This window comes from Chiloscyllium punctatum, chromosome 18 (assembly GCF_047496795.1).
Source record: "Chiloscyllium punctatum isolate Juve2018m chromosome 18, sChiPun1.3, whole genome shotgun sequence".
NCBI lineage: Eukaryota > Metazoa > Chordata > Chondrichthyes > Orectolobiformes > Hemiscylliidae > Chiloscyllium > Chiloscyllium punctatum.
In genome coordinates this window covers 67,763,468-67,781,259 of record NC_092756.1, presented here as the reverse complement: position 1 = coordinate 67,781,259, position 17,792 = coordinate 67,763,468, and the positions used below count along the sequence as shown (strand labels likewise).

Sequence of the window (17,792 nt, the reverse complement as noted above, 5' to 3'; positions counted from 1 at the left end):
AATATTCCCCTTCGGATATCAGTTCCAGTCCTATCTGTTCAGCTTGTAATGCTTCCACCTGTATGCCACAACTAATCCCAAAGTCCCAGAAACCTGAAAACCTCCAGCCCCCAAATCATCTCTCCAGCCACATATTCATTTGAAGTACCCTGTTATTTCTACTCTGACTAGCAGGTGGCACTGGTAGCAATCCTGAGATGAATAGCTTTAATGTCTTACTGTGCAAGTTGCCTCCTAACTCACTATATTCTACTTTTTGGACCTCACCACTTTTTAAGAATCGATGTTGTTTTAAAACCAAAGTGTACCACTGCCACGGCTGTTCACCATCCCAATTAATAACGTCCTGTAGCTGCCCAAGATATCCTTAACTCTAGCCCTTGAGAGGCAACATACCAACCTGAAACGTTGCTATGGCAACAGAAATGTCTATCCATTCCCCTTACAATTAAATCCCCTCTACTATAATCATTTCACACATATTCCTCCTCTCCTGTGCAGCAAAACTAACTGTGCAGCAACGAGTGTGGCTGTTCCTGCTTTCTTTTCAGAGGCTGTTTCCTCCAACAGTATAAAGCGGTTTATCAATTTACAGGGAAATGACCACAGGAGACTCCTGCACTATATGTTGGCCATCCATTCCCTCCTTAGTCTGTACAGTCTTAGCCTACAGAGAGACCACCACTTTGTATGTGCTACCCATGACACTCAGCCTCACAGATGCTCCAGTTTGCTGGTTGCCATTCCAACTCCAGCATGTAGGAGAAAGAGAAGCACACTACAGCCTTCAGTTAGCCTTCCATGACTTACCTCGTTAAATTATACCTTAGATTGCCCCTAAAATTAAATAATATTAAATATTTTCGGGCCCTTCTTCTCTAAACCTCTGCAGTAGAATCACAGAATCCCTACAGTGCAGTTAGAGGTCATTCGGCCTATCAAGTCTACACCGACCCTCTGAAAAGCAATCCAACAACAGCAACCACCCCCACACCACCCCCCCCCCCACACCAACCCCCGTCCTATCACTGTAACCCTGCACTTGCAATAGCTAACCCCCCTAGCCTGCACAACCTGGACACTGAGGCAATTTAGCATGGTCAATCCTGCACATGGGGCTGTGGGAGGAAATCAGACACCAGAGAGGAAACTCATGCAGACACAGGGAAAACATGCAAGTTAGACACACACACACACACACACACACACACACACACACACACAGTTGGAAGCGAGCTTGGGTCGCTGGTGCTGTGAGGCAACAGTGCTAACCGTTGAGCTACCATGCTGCCTATTACTGACTTTACAAAGTATAACCCCAAAATAAAGAGCTTACAAACCGCATGTGATACAAATAGTATAACATCACAGCAAGAAGAGTAGGGCAGAGACTGTATATTCCACGATAAATGCTTTACCAGCTGACCCTTCACAGCTTAGTTACCATCTACAGACTAAAGTGTTACTGATGTAACATTTACTTAGTCATTGAGTTTTACAGCACAGAAAGATATCCTTTGGCCCATTACATCTGTGCTTGTGATCAAGCATCCACCTATTTTAGTCATTTTTTCCAACACCTGGCTCGCAACCTTGCACAGTATGGTGCTTCATGTGATCATACAATATTTTTAAATGTTGTGAAGGTTCTCAGCTACACCGCCCTTCAGGCAGTGAGTTCCAGAGACTCATCATCCTCTGGGTAGAAAAACTCTTTCTTAAATGTCCCTTAAACCTCCTGTCTTCTGCCTTAAATCTACACTCTGGTTATTGATCCCTTGACTAAGGGAAATAGTTTCTTCCTATACACACCACTCAATTTTGTACATCTCAATCAGATAACTCCCTTAACGTTCTGGCTCTAAGGAAAAAAAACTCCAATTTATCTATTCTCTCTTCATAGATGAAATACTGCTGCCCAGGCAACATACTTGCATAGAAACAAAAATAGTTCTGAATAAGGGTCACTGGACCTGAAACACTGACTTTTGATTTCTGTTGCCAGACCTACTGAGTGTTGTTCAGCTATTACAGGTTTTGTGTCAGATTTTCAGCATATGCAGGTCTTTGTTTTTTTTTTAATACTTGCAAAGATACAGCCACAATAATCAAGAGAGGTAGTGCTATCCAGGAAAGATGACCCTCATTTTGAATTCAACATTCAGACCATTGTACTGGGTGACTGCAAGATGCACACACATGGGACCCTGCGGCAAGATGCACACACATGGAACCCTGCAGCAAGATGCACACACATGGGACCCTGCAGCAAGATGCACACACATGGGACCCTGCAGCAAGATGCACACACATGGAACCCTGCAGCAAGATGCACACACATGGGACCCTGCGGCAAGATGCACACACATGGGACCCTGCGGCAAGATGCACACACATGGGACCCTGCGGCAAGATGCACACACATGGGACCCTGCGGCAAGATGCACACACATGGGACCCTGCGGCAAGATGCACACACATGGGACCCTGCGGCAAGATGCACACACATGGGACCCTGCGGCAAGATGCACACACATGGGACCCTGCGGCAAGATGCACACACATGGGACCCTGCGGCAAGATGCACACACATGGGACCCTGCAGCAAGATGCACACACATGGGACCCTGCGGCAAGATGCACACACATGGGACCCTGCGGCAAGATGCACACACATGGGACCCTGCGGCAAGATGCACACACATGGGACCCTGCGGCAAGATGCACACACATGGGACCCTGCGGCAAGATGCACACACATGGGACCCTGCGGCAAGATGCACACACATGGGACCCTGCAGCAACTGATGCTTACATAGAATGACCTCTGCTGCAACTATGACAATGGATAAGGATAATAGCAACATACCACAGTAATACCAGCTACATCAGATTTCTCTTTTGGCTCTCACAATTCTGAATTGAGATATATTACCATTGCTTCATCACTACTGTAGTTATTCTGCAATTGCTTATCAACTGACAGTGGGAACACTCTCCGCTCCACCCTCCCCTCTGACCTATCACCTCCATCCCTACCCCCATTCACCTTTTGTACTCTTTGCTACCTTCTCCCCAGCACTGCCGTCCCCATTTATCTCTCCACCCTGGAAGCTTCCTGCCTCTATTCCTGATGAAGGGCTTTTGCCCGAAATGTCGATTTTCCTGCTCCTCGGATGCTGCCTGACCTGCTGCGCTTTTCCTGCACCACTCTGATCTAAACTCTGGTTTCCAGCATCTGCAGTCCTCACTTTTGCCATAGTGGGAACAGACTTAGCACAAGATTGACAGCAGTTTAAAGAACTTCTCAAGGCATGTAGCAATCAGCAAAAAAGATTATTTTGCCTACATCATCCAGAACCTGGGAACGTTTTTTTTAAGTTCTATTTGTGTTTCTTAAAATTCTATTTGGAAGGTGGCATCAATGCTGCAATGAAAGTGTTGAATATTCCAGAGTGCAAGATTAGAAAAATTAAATCTGAGCACCATTTGTAAAAGATAGATTATAGATTCATCTGAATATATTTTTAAAAACAGATTTAGAAATTAAAACTTGGGCTCAGAACCCAAGCAAATAACCTGAGGTCTCAAGGAGTGTGGAATTCCTGCAAGGACCAGGGATCGCAATTTCTGAGAGCGTGGCAACACAACATCAATTTTATCCCATGTCAAATCACCAACATCGTGATTGTGCGTGAACTCGAGATGTGCCTGCCATCTCAACCGCTGCTGAGGATCTTCAGGGAGTGGGACTCCAACAATTCTCCTGTTTGGTTCAGCTCCATCTGTGAAAAATACAAGAAATACATCAGTACATGGAGCAAAACCTTGTTAATAGCATCAGTACGTGCCACAAACACTTCAATTACTGATCTTAAATAAGCAAACTCTGTGAAAGTGAAATAGTGCACACCATCAGCAAATATCATGTCAGCAATCCAACAAGTATTTGGTGAGTGTGGGAATTCAATGCAGAGGGACAAAGAGATGCTCAGAGCTTTAGTGATAAATATATGGAGTGGAAATCTTTGACCTGAGATAAAGAGATAAAATGATAAATTAACTAATTACAACAGAACAGCATTACAATGAACAAAGCTGCTGTTAAATGGAACCCTTGGTTCAAACTTTCATGTTTCACCACAAGAATTGCCACTGTTTTTCTGGAAAAAGTAGAGTTTCCACTGCAATATTGACCACACAGCAGTAGCACCTACTGAAGTTAAGTTCCAAAATTTTTAATTGGGGTGGGGGCGATTTTCTCCCACAAAACCAGTTCAAACACCTTGGATATAAATGTTTCTGAAGTAAATGGAAAAGCTGCAGAAGAGAGTCAGGAAAATTGTGAAAAGTGTCACCTTCAATATCAACGTTAGGTGCTATACTGTAACATAGATGTGACTCATTATAGGGATCACCCATTAAAGATTAAGCTTACCCTTACTTGAGAAAATTGTTCGATTATTCACATGTATTACAGTACTTTTATAATAGAAAAGCTATCAAAATGAAAATGTCCTCTGCTTTTTTCTTTGTTATCCAATTTAAGTAGACTGGCAAATCTGGCTTTTTTTAAAAAATGAAATAAAAACCACTTGAGGCAAAGAAAAGGCCTCAAGGAAGCCTCTGCTTTGAAATGGACATGGACATCAGTTCAGTGAATGGAACTGGACATCTTCCTAACAGCTTAAACATGATAAATACTTGGCTGGGTTTCTAAAGCTTCAACTCAGCTGGTGGTCTTAAAATTATTGACATTTTGACAAAACCTAAATAACAGAATGTATGTTATTCAATTAGAAACCCATCAGGCATTTCAAAGGTTTTGCAAGCATTCTTTGGAAGCTGGGCAGTTATGCTGCAGTCTTCTAACAAGCCTACCCTCTGTTCCAATATTCCTCTAGCTCTCTATTATGGATTACAATATGCACTGTTAACTCAACCCCTGTATGAAAAGACAAATTAAGAAGTCACACGTGGGTCAAGTGTGCTGTCTGTAAGACATAGAGGTAAGTAGTTGGCTTTTAATAGTCCCAGAGAAAGATTCTGCTGCAATAAGCATTAAAAAAACACAAATAAATTGAAGGCAGCCCTTCAATTCACTAGAGGTTCACTTGATTGACTCCAGGAGTTTGCCTTATGAAGAAAGATTGAGCAGTTTAGGCCTATATTCTGCAGTTTAGAAGAATGAGAGGAGATCTTATTGAGGTATAGAAGATGCTATAGGGAATTGAAAAAGTAGACATTGAAAGGATGTTTTCTCCTGTAGAGCAATTAAAAGAAGAGGTCATAGTTTTGCTTAAAGGGTTAGCAGATTTAAAATAGAGATGAGAAATTACTTTTCTCAAAGGTTAAGGAATTTGTGGAATTCACTACCCCAGTTTGCGATGGATGCCGAGACACTCAGTAAATTTGAGAAGGAGATGATTTTTCATTAGGAACATGTTGAAAGGTTACAGAGAGTAAACAGGAAAGTGTAATTGAGACCATGATGAGATCAGCCATTACTATATTAAATGGCAGAGCAGGCTCAAAGGGTGGCTTCCTGCCACTCCTGATCCTGAGTCTTATGTTATGTTCTTACAAAAGTATGAGATCATTAACTGAGAAAGATGGGACAGCTGACACCTGTCGCCTGCAACTCCTGTTCCATGTTGCTTCATGTGTCCAGAGTTACTGTGTGCGCAGGAAATACCTCCAGTTGCTCAAAATCAAGTTCGGGGCATCTGAACTCTAGGCACAGCTTAAGTCACTGGGTGGCCTACAGGAGATTTAAAAATTCCTGAAATGCACAATCCAGGAGGTGGTCACTCTGCAGCAACAGAGACTTCAGAGTAACTGAAAAGAGCAAAAGCATGTCACAAATGGACAGGGTAAAAAGAGGCAGGAAAAGTGCAATATTCTGGGAGTGTGGCACATACTCTCAAATTGATTTTTAATGGTGAACATGGATCTGCTATCTTGAATCCTGCATCGTGCCTCCATGAGGGGAAATTTATTGGCAAGCCAGCACAAACCTACATTAGCAAAGCTTAGACATTATGGTACTGTGGTAATGTACCTACCTCTGGGCCAGGAGGTCCAGGTTCAAGTCCCACCTGCTCCAGAGGTGTGTCATAGCATATCTGAATAGGTTGATTAAAAATATCTACATCTGGGTGGGGAACATAGAAAGGATTAAGCTGACGAAACAACTGCTGAGCAACAAGGCAACAAAATAATTAGTCAACCGCTTGTGAAGTACTGTGAACTTACATCAAAAATGTATTCAGTTCTTTGTTAACACAAGCAGTTCACCATTTCTTTGCTAATGTTATCAATTCTTTGTTGATGCAATCAGTGCTTACTTAAGGGCAAACCACTTCTTTGATGACACAAGGAAACTGCAAGTTATTTGTAAATGCAATGAGTTCTTTGTTATATTGGTGAGCCAACACCCTTAACCCGGCTATATAATTAACTTAATTGGTCAAACATGAAAAGTTCACTTTGGACTGCCTAAGGGGGCTCTCCCTGTGCACTTGTACAATCAAAGCCATAACTGAGACTCTGAGGTATGTTATTTGGAAATGTATGCCTAATACCAGGGTACAATCAAACAGGTCCAGAACATCTGATGGAGAAATTTGATGTCAGAACCACTGACTCAGACAGGAAAGGGTTAAGGTCTTGCAGCCAGTACTTTAGGAACTTGGGAAAAAGTTAAAAATCAGAATCAGAATCAACATATTAACTCATTACTTCCAGTACCACGGGAAAAGTGGGATAAAACAGGTTAACTTGTGGGTGATAAGGTGGAGCAAGAGAATGATTTCAGATGTGGAGGACAATGGGGCTAGTGCTGGGGCAGAACATGGCTGGGTTGCATTCTAAAAAGCTGCAACTAATATCTTCACAGCAAGATTGACCAGAGCTGTCAGGCTAGATGTATCTTTAAAAGTTAATTCATGGACATTACTGGCATTGCTATCATCTGTTGCCGTTGAGGAGGTTGCAATAAGATGCCTCCTTGAATGGCTAAGTGGAGCTACACCCAGTGCTGTGAGGAAGGGAGGTCCCAGGATTTTGATTCTGAAGAGAATTCAAGCACGCAAAGATAAACAGCATGAGAATAATTAAATTGAAAATAAAGTAGTTTAGAACTAGGAAGAATCAGACAGGAGATAAATGCTGTGCAGTCCAGGTATTGTATAAATGCATCGCATCGAGTCTGGAAGGGGTCCTCACAGTAAGCATTGCCTTGAACCAGTCTGGGAAGAGAGTGTCCTTGCAATCAGCATCACAGTCAAGTCATCTTGAAAGGGTGTCCTGCTTGTGACAAAATGAAACAAGGGTCTGTTCAGTTATCAGGTCCTCTTGTTGCCACAATAAACATAAATACTTCCCTACATGAGGAAGAAATGCCTTTGGTTTTGGCAAATGCAGGGAATGCCAAATTCCAATGTTTGTTTTTTCTTGATACACGGATTGTACAGAACCATTTTAGAACCTGTGAATGTAGTTAAAGTTCTTTTTATGAATATAGTACATATTTGCAATAAAAAGAGTGGCATCACAAGGAAACGAGAGTGGTCTTACCTTATTGAAGGAATTGAGGTTCCAACTGAATGTTTACAACTAGATAAGGTCAGGTAAATATCGCTTTTGTAGCTTAGTTTGTAAGGATGTTTTTGTGGTTTATAGTTTCTAAAGGGCTATACTCTGTAGTAACAAGGAACATACAATATGGGCCCCAAGAGAAATTACTGCTATTTATTATTAAGTATCTTCCAAAAGGTGAAAGTTGCATTTCTGAAAGTATTAAGTTATGGCAGGGGAAATCAAAGCTGTGTGTGCTTCTCTTGCTTTATGTGGGAGGCCAGGCACATTTCTAGTACCTGGGTCTAGCATGTGTGCAGAAAGTATCTCCAGCTCCACTTGGGTTTCAGAGATAAAGCAGCAGCTGTGGAGCACCCACAAAGCTGAAAGAATCATGAATAGCACGGATAGAGTAGTGGTCAAAGACTTCACAAGCAAAAGGATATGCGTGTCCACTAGGCAGAGTAAGAGGACTAGACAGGCAGTGTAGGCATCCCATATGACTATTCCCCAGAAAAACAGATGTACTGCTTTGGATAGTGCTGAGGGAATGGTATCTCAGAGGAAAACAGCAACAGCCAAACTCATGGCACCATGATCAGTTCTACTGCACAGGAGAGGAGCAATAAATGTGGAAAGTGACAGCAAACAAGGCTTCAGGATAAGACTATGAAAATTAGGTCAACCAGTCGATCGAGTCTGATCCATCATTTGATATACCTCTCAACCACATTCTCCTGCCTTCTCCCTGTCACCCTTGTCCCCAATCATTGACTTGACTACACTCAATGGCTTGGTCTACACAGCCCTCTGCAGAAATGACTCCCACTGATTCACACTCGCTGACTGAAGGAATTCCTCCTCATTTCAGTTGTAAAGGGTCATCACTTTATTCTGAGGCTATCCTAGTCCCTCCTATTAGTGGAAATATCTTCTTCACATCCAGGCCCTACAGAGTTCTATAAGTTTCAGTCAAATCCTCCCTTCATCCTTCTAAACTCCATTGAGTACAAAACCAGAATCATCGACCATTCCTCAATGACAAGCCATTCATCCTAGGGATCATTATTGTAAACCTCCTCTGTACTCCCTCCAATACATGTGCATCTTTCCTCAAATACTGGACCCACAGCTGCTCACAATATTCCAAATGCCTTATGACCCTGAGCATCACACAGCTTCAGCAGTACATTTCTGCTCTTGTACTCTAGCTCTCTTAAAGTGCATTGCATTTGCCTTCCTAACTGCCAACCAAAACTGCAAGTTAATTTCAGAGAATCCTGAAATAGGACTCCCAAGTCCCTTTGTGCTTCAAACTTCTAAATCCTTCTCCATTCAGAAAACAGTCTATGCCACCTACCAAAGTGAGTAACATAGAACATAGAACATAGAAGAATACAGCGCAGTACAGGCCCTTCGGCCCTCGATGTTGCGCCGATCAAAGCCCACCTAACCTACACTAACCCACTATCCTCCATATACCTATCCAATGCCCGCTTAAATACCCATAAAGAGGGAGAGTCCACTACTGCTACTGGCAGGGCATTCCATGAACTTACGACTCGCTGAGTGAAGAACCTACCCCTAACATCAGTCCTATATCTACCCCCCCTTAACCTTACACCTTCCCACTGTATTCCATCTGCCACTTCTTTGCACAATCTCTTTGCCTGTCCACGTTCTTCTGCAGCCTTCCTCCCCATCTATCTTTGTGATCTGCAAGCTTAGGTGCTTTCATCCAGAACATTCATATACAATGTGAATAGTTGTGGTCGCAACACTCGCCCTTGCAGATCTCCACTGGTCACCAGCTGCCATCCTGTAAAACATTCCTCTATTCTCACTCTCTACCTTCTACCAGTCAGCCAATTCTTTATCCCTGTCAGTACCTTGCCCCTATCACTATGGGCTCTTATCTTATTGAACAGCCTCCTGTGTGGCACGTTGTCAAAGGCCTTCTGGAAATCCAAATAGATCATGAACATTGGCTCTCCTTTATCTAACTTGCCCTTGCTAGAGTCAGAGTCTTAGAATCATATAGCACGGAAACTCGTCCATGCCAACCAAGTTTCCCACTAGTTTAGTCCCACTTGCCTGAACTTGGTCCATATCCCTCTAAACTTTTCCTATTCATGTACCTATTCAAAGCTCTTTTAAATGTTGTAACAGTACCTGCATCTACCAAAGACTTCCAAAAGATTTGTGTAGTATGACACCCCTTGACAAAGCGTGCTGACTCAGTCCTATTTTACTATGCACTTCCAAGTACTCTGCAATCTCATCTTTAGTAATGGACTCTGATATCTTACCAACGACTGAGATCTGGTCAACCAGCCTGGCTTCCTGTCTTCTGCTTCCTCCCTTCCTAAACAGGGATATTAGATTAGCCATTTTCCAGCCTGGTGAGACCCTCCTTAACTCGAGTGATTCCTGATAGATCACCACCAATACCTCGACAATCTCCTTAGTTATCTCCTTCAGAACTCTGGGTGCAGTCGATCTGGTCCAACTTCAGATCTTTCAGCTTCCCCAGCACCTTCCCCTTATTGATAGCCATTATGCTCAGCTCTGCCCCACTGACTCTCGAAGTTCTGGCATGATGCTGGTGTCTTCCACTGTGAAAATTGATGCAAAGTATTGCTTTAGTCCCTCCACTATTTCTTTTTTCCCTATTACTACTTCTCCAGCCTCATTTTCAGTGGTCCAATGTACACTCTTGCCTTTTTCTTACCTTTTGGATACTAAAAAAAACCTCGCAATCTTCTTTTATATTAGTAGGTTGCTTACTCTCATATCTGGTCTTGCACCCTTTTCTCCCATCCCCATTGCTCTTTAGTTATCCTCTGCTGGTTTTTAAAAGCTTCCCATTAATTTTCACCACATTGTATGCTTCCTCTTTTGCTTTTATACTGTCCCTGCCATCCCTTGTCAGCCATGGCTGCCTTATCTACCCCTTAGTATGTTGCTTCTTCCTTGGGATGAATTGCCTCCAGAAACATCTGTCATTGCTGCTCCACTGTCTTCCCTGCTCGGTTCCCCTTCCAATCAACTCTGGCCAGCTCAACCCTCATGTCTCTGTGGTTACTTTTACTCAATTGTAATACTATTACATCTGATTTCAACTCCTCCCCTTCAAACTGCGGGGTGGATTCTTTAACAGTATAGTCACTGACCCTAGGTGTTCCTTCATCCAAACCTCCCTAACCAAATCTGCCTCAGTACACATCATAACTTTCAGAACTGTCTGTCCCAAGTGGGCTCTACCAAAAGCTGTTCCTGAAAAGACAGCTGTTCTTTGCTTGAGATCCACAACCGCCTAGTTTTCCCAATCCACCTACGTATTGAAGTCCCCATGCTTATTGTAATAGTACCTTCCCTACATGCTTTTTCTATCTCCTGATTTATTTTCATCCCCACATCCTGACTACTGTTAGGAGGCTCATACACAATTCTCCTCAGGCTGTTTATCCTTTGCTATTCGTCAAATTGCCCACACAAATTCGATGCCTTCTGATTCTATATCTCTTCTTGCTATCTTTTACTTTCATTTTATACGAAGACAACAACGCAGTCCTCTCTGCTCAGTTTCCAGTCCTTTCAATAAGTATTTTCTCGAATATTTACTTCCTAGCCTCGATGCCGTTGCAGCCACATTCCTGTGATACTCACATCATACCTGCCAATTTTAATTTACACAACAAGCTCATTTACCTTGTTTTGTGTACTGCACAGATTTGAGTACAACACCCTCAATCCTGCATTGACTGCCCCCTTCTCGTAATTGTCATCTGATCATCTACTGTGCCTGAAGTTAGACACATACTCTGTATCCTATTACTTGTTCTGGAAACTTTAGTAACTCAGCTGAGCCCTCCATTCGTTTTTTCCATGCAAGTGAACCCACTCCCCCTCCATTTATTTTAAAGCCCTAATTGTGAGACTCTGGTTCCAGCATGATTCAGCTGCAGCTGGTCCCATCGGAACAGCTCCCTCCTTCCCCAGTATAGGCACCAATGTCCCATGATTTCAAACCCATTTTTCCCGCACCAATCTTTGAGTCATGTATATCTTTAGTCGAGTTGACCCTTCACCAATTTGATCACGGCCCAGGTAGTAATCAGAGATTACCACCTTCTTGGCTCCGCTTTTCAATTTACCTCGAACTGCTCAAATAATCCTGTTGAGGAAACATTCCTCTTTCTAACTACATCATTGGTATCTATCGTTTTTTTTCCCTACTGCTGTTATGGACTAAAGTCAGACTACACAAAACATTCCTAAGCAGGCTGCTCAGACCATAACTTTGCAATTTCTTTAAGTGGACAGTGAAAATTACCCAGAGTACCTTAGCTAGGTTGACTATTAGATTTTTAAAACAGACAAAAAATTATTCACAAAATTATACAATGAAACACAAAGGGCAAAATAAAGAACCCCTACAAAACTCAACCTATCCAACTAGACGCAATTATGCTGTTCCGAATATACACAGCAGTCCTAATAAGCAAACTCCCTTTAAAAACCAGTATAAATGGAACACATGCTCAGGTTGAAGTTGAAAGGCAGAGAGAGAGAGAGAGAGAGAGAGAGAGAGAGAGAGAGAGAGAGAGAGACCACACAGCTCCCTGTTAAACTTCCAATCAGTTCTGGACTGAACAAAAACTGCTCAGCTGGAGAGCTGACCACACCCCTTTAGCCTGAAGTCTCATCAGTTTTTACATGAACAAAAGGCCTCTCAAAATCAGGCGGCACGGTGGCACAGTGGTTAGTACTGCTGCCTCACAGCGCCAGAGACCCGGGTTCAATTCCCGCCTCAGGGGAGTTTGTGTGGAGTTTGCACGTTCTCCCCGTATCTGCGTGGGTTTCCTCCGGGTGCTCCGGTTTCCTCCCACAGTCCAAAGATGTGCAGGTCAGGTGAATTAGCCATGCTAAATTGCCTGTAATGTTAGGTAAAGGGGTAAATGTAGGAGTATGCGCTTCACCAGGGCGGTGTGGACTTGTTGAGCCAAAGGGCCTGTTTCCACACTGTAAGTAATCTAATCTAATCTAAAAAAAATCCTTTTTATCCCTGTACCAAACCAGAGGGCCTGGTTTATTGCCCCTCTGAAAAAAAATCAAAGGACAGAGTCTCCTTGAGACAAGGAACAGCTTTTAGGGAAAAAAAGGGACTAGCTTTGTGACATCACTCCAAGGTTGTCTGTAGCCCAGATGAGTTATCTTGAATGCTGGCATCAGATAGATAACACAGCCTTCAAGATTTTTGATCCTTGCTACAGAGAATACTGTCTATTCCCTTCCCTATACTAACCCCTGATTACAATTACATTTCATCTTTTCTCCCTCTTCTTCAATAGCTCCCTGTACCACAGCACCATGGTCAGTTTTCTCATCCCCCTATAGCCCCTTCTCTTATTTACACAAGGAGCAAGAATCACAAACCTGTTAGACAAGCTCAAGGACTGAGGCTCTTTCAACACTAGCTTCTGGCTCGCTCTATTTGCCTTGCTAGTCGTCACACACAGACCAAATTTGACATAGTTAATTTAAGGGGTGCGACTACCTCTGAAAAGCAGCATGCAAATCGCTTTTCCCTTCCATGATGTGTCACAGGTCTTGAAACACAGACTCCAGCTCATCACCTCTGAGCCAATCACCTCAAGTATAAACGAAAAGAGGGTCAAACCAGCTCCAACATCATGCATTTACAACATACTGCCTAGCCCAGCATCTTTATCTTAATTACTTAGACCTTAATTTGATTTTTAAAAATTTCTTACTGGTTTTATAGTTTGTAGCCTGTAAATTACTTAGACCATAATTTTATTTTTAAAAATTCCTCACTGGTTTTATAGTTTGTAGCCTGTAAATATTTCCCCTATTTAACTGAAAGTAACTTATTATAGATAGTCAAATTAGTAGCTATTACCAACCCACAAACTTATAGTTTACCTGTGATGTCACTCTTTTGTATTGGGCCCTGATTCTTGATTTCAATTTATCTTGGGGCTATGACTCACTCTGTGATCTCTCCTTCCTGACTGTGTGAAGCTTCCTGATGAACTTGGGAGAATTTCATTGCTCTTTACTTGTGGAATATCTTCTAATATTGAGTTGGCTTTGTTCAGGATATGCTATCTCTTGTGTTATCCTTTGTTACCGCATTACTCACAAATGAGTCTGTCAATAGCTTAGTTAAAAACTGACCTCTTGTTCATGGTGCCATTCATGTATATCTTTCCTGCTCAGACCACATGGCGAAAGGGCATGTGATGGTATGCTGCCTTCCTGGTACTAGGATGAAGGACGTCTCAGAGCTGCGACAACATCCTGCAGGAGGAGGGTGAACGGCCAGTGGACATTGGTACAGATGTGTACAATGACACAGGTAAAGGATAAGGTCCTACAAGCATAATATAGGAGTTGGGAAGCTGCAAATTAGGATCCTAAAAAGGTAGGGATCTCATACTTCCTACCAGAGCCAGAGCAGAAATAGCAGGATGTATTGGATGAACATGGTGTGAGGGGGAGAGTTTCAGATTACTAGTGCTTTAAAAACAGTTCTGGAAGAGATGGGGCCAGTACAAACTGGATAGGTTACACCTGGGCAGCATCGAGTGATGCCCCAAGGGGAGTTTTTACCCAAATGGTTGGAATGGTTTGAACTAAACTGGCAGGGAGATGGGAATTTATGCAAGGAGTCAGAGGAAGAGGAATCAAGAGCAAAAGGCACAAAGGGGAATAAAAAAAGTGATGAGCAGAGGAATCAAACGCCACATTCAAACAAAGCTACAGTAAAAAAAAATGGGAATGGGATAGGAACAATAAAAAGACAAGCATTAAGGCTTTGTGCCTGACAATGCAGAACATTTGAAATAATGTGAATAAACTAATCATGCAAACAGATATGATATAGTTGGGATTGCGGAGTTATGGCTGCAGGTTGACCAGGGATGGGGTATTCAGTATTTAGGAACGACAGACGAAAAGGAAAAGACGGTGGAGTTACGTTCCTGGTTAGAGGATATAAACACAATATTAAAAAAAGATATTAGCTCAGACAATGTAGAACCGGAGTGGGGAGAATTGAGAAACACTAAGGGGCAAAAAACATTTGCAAGGGTGATATAGAGTCCACCAAATAGTTGTGATGATGGTAAATCAGGAAATCAGAGATGTAGGAGGTAAACAAACAGCTGTAATCATTGGGTTACTTTAATCTGCATATAGACTGGGTAAATCAAATTAGTCCAATACTGTCGAGAAGGAATTCCTGCAGTGTTGGTTTTCTGGACCAACTAGAGAACAGGCCACCTTCAATTAGCTTGGGTGGTTGAAAGTGAAAAGGAGGGTATTAGGTTACAGAAGGATATTAATGGATTGGTCAGATGGACAGATCAGTGACAAATGGAAGTGAACTCTGATAAACATGAGGTGATGTACTTTAGAATACAAGGCAAGGAGGTACTCAGTGAATGGCAAGACACGAGAGAGCTCAAAGGAGGAGAGCTGCCAATCCATAGATTCCCTGAAGTGGCAGGACGGCTTAAAAGGATCATTAAGGAGGAATGTGGGATGTTTGCCTTGATGTCGCACTGATTATAAGAGCAGGGAGACCATGTTGGAGCTGTACAAAACTTTTGTTAGGACATAACTGGAATACTGTGTGTAGTTCTGGTCACCACACTAGAGAAAGGATGTGATTGCCTTGGAGGGAGTGCAACGGAGATTCACCAGGAGGAAGTATTTCAGCCATGAACAGAGGCTGGTTAAGCGAGGGTTGTTCCTTTGCTGTCTGCCCCACTACTTTAAGCGACAGTGGACATGCACACATTATTTCTCTCATCTTCTGATCAGAAAAGAAAAAAAATGAAGGGGGTTGCAGTATTGATCAAATGTGGAAATTTAGTTTTAGACAGACATTGGTGAAAGTCTAAACCACTGCATTGTTTTCAATCCTGCATTATCAGCAACCCAGTATTCACTGCCGTATGACTTGCTGTGCTGCTACTTTTCTAAGTCTGAATACTTAAAATTCATGCCATAAATGTAACTGCTTAAAAATTAGACTATGACCTCTGGAGTGTTTTGTAAGAAGTGTTTGGGTGTATATGGCAGCATGGCGATGACACCAGTAAGATAGACAATAAATGCTGGTCCATCCATCGATACACACATCTCATAAACAAACAAAACAACATAGTGATGAAGAATCAATGTAACTGAGGCCATTGACTATAAATGTTACACTTGAATGCTTTTAAACTTTTATTTATTGTTTGACAACATTTTTTTGTCTTAGCCACTATACTCTGATGGAAGAGAAGTAGGGTTCCTGTCTCCCCCTTCCCTCTGTTTCAGCATAAACCACAAATTCAATAAACATGTCAGGACTGTTGTCAAGAATGATGAGACTGCAAAGCAAAGCACCAAGTAGTGTAATTGTGCTGGTGTGTATTTCAAGAGAAGTTAGGGAATTACATGAGGGGGAAAGGAATAGGAGACTTGAATTTTGTGAGGTGAAGCCAAAATACACCTTGACAATACCAACAAGTCTCTCTGGCTAAGTAGCCTGTTTCACTGTTGTAAATTAGATGTTTTTTTAATGTCTTTAAGATGATGGGGTAGAGAGATCAATGACAGTCTACTTGTTGGAATTAATTCAGGGTCAGCTGTTTCACCCATTGGAACTTTGGGATCTCTGTTGTAAAGCAATCCAGTTAATCCCATTCCCCTGCTCTTTCCCCGGGACCCTATATCCTTTCCTTCTTCACAAGTTTATCTCTGGCTAGACTAAAAGTGGAAGAGTACAGAACAAGTAAAACAAAATAAAGCCTAGCAGTTAATTGCCAATCATCAGTAGCTTGTGCATTCTTCATACCAATGCCTCTACCAATCACAATCAGCACTCTCCTCCCATACAATGTAAATTTGGCTTTTCCTTGAAATTGGTATCCTTGTGAACTGTCCTGACCAGCAAGATGGAAAGCTTTGACAGCAATACTTAAAAACAAGTTAGTTACAACAAACCTTTGATGAAACACTACTTCGACCTCATCTGGAGTATTATGCTCAATTTTTGGCACCATATTTGGAGAAAGATGTTAAGGCCTTGGAAACGTTAGGAAGAAAATGGTACCAATGATGACAGACTTGGTTATGTGGAGAAACTGAAGTTGTTAATAAAAAAGGATACGTGCATATATATAAAATACTTTTCCTAACTACCTGCCATGCAAAAGTGCCTTACAGCTAGGGTGTGTAAAGTGAGGCACTGTTGTCGTGTAGTAAACGTAGCAGTCAAATTCCTCACGACAAGAATCCATAAAGAGCTGTGTGATCAAGACCACATACTCTGTCTTTTTGACGTTGATTGAGGAATAAATACTAGCCAGGACACTAGGGATAACTTCTCTGACACTCTTCACAGGATGGTTTACATCCACCAAAGGCAGGTGGTGCCTCAATTAAATGCCTCATCTGAAGGATAGAATAATAAAACTCTACAGTATGGAAGCAGGCCATTCAGTCCATCAAGTCCACATCGACTCTCCGAAGAGCTGCATGCGCAAACCACACTTTACCCTATCCCTGTAACCTTGCATTGCCCACAGCTAATCTACTTAGCCCTGGACACTATAGGCAATTTTGCATGGCCAATCCACCTAAGCTGAACATCTTTAGACTGTGGGAGGAAACCAATGTAAACACAGAGAGAATGTGCAAACTGCACAGACAGTCACCCAAGGGTGAAAATGAACCTGGATCCATGGCTCTGCAAGGCAGTATGCTAACCACTGAGCCACTGTGCCACCCCAGATTGTACCTTCAAGACTGCAATGATCCCTCAATGTTGCTCTCGAGTGTCAGCCTTCATTTTTGTTAGCAAACCATGGAGGGAACTTGAACTTGAGAGGACTTATAAGGTCTGTGAGTCTGACTCAAGGATGGAAGCTGCTAGCTTCCACTTTTACCTGGCTTGCAGGTTCCCTTGAATTAAGAGAATACTTTAAAAAAAACTATTCAAATCATGAAGATTTGGAGAGAGTAAACAAAGATAAACCTTTGTTTTTAATTGCAGAGGTTCAGTAATTAATTAAGGTTTATAGTAATTGGGAAAAGAACCAAAAATCACCATGCAGAATTTTTTTTCCCAGATAATGAGTTGTTCTGACCTGGAATATATTGCCTGGACTCAAGAGAAAAACTATTCTGGA

The 17,792-nt window shown here is 42.2% G+C and overlaps 1 protein-coding gene across 1 annotated transcript in view; it reads right to left on the bottom strand.

Annotated features, from left to right (window-relative positions):
- sgsm3 (small G protein signaling modulator 3) overlaps positions 1-17,792 on the bottom strand; it is a 195,117-nt gene that overhangs the window by 122,200 nt on the left and 55,125 nt on the right. Inside the window, exon 5 of the mRNA XM_072588388.1 lies at positions 3,580-3,785. Within this exon, the coding sequence (XP_072444489.1) occupies positions 3,580-3,785 (206 nt within the window). The remainder of the gene's footprint in view (positions 1-3,579; positions 3,786-17,792) is intronic.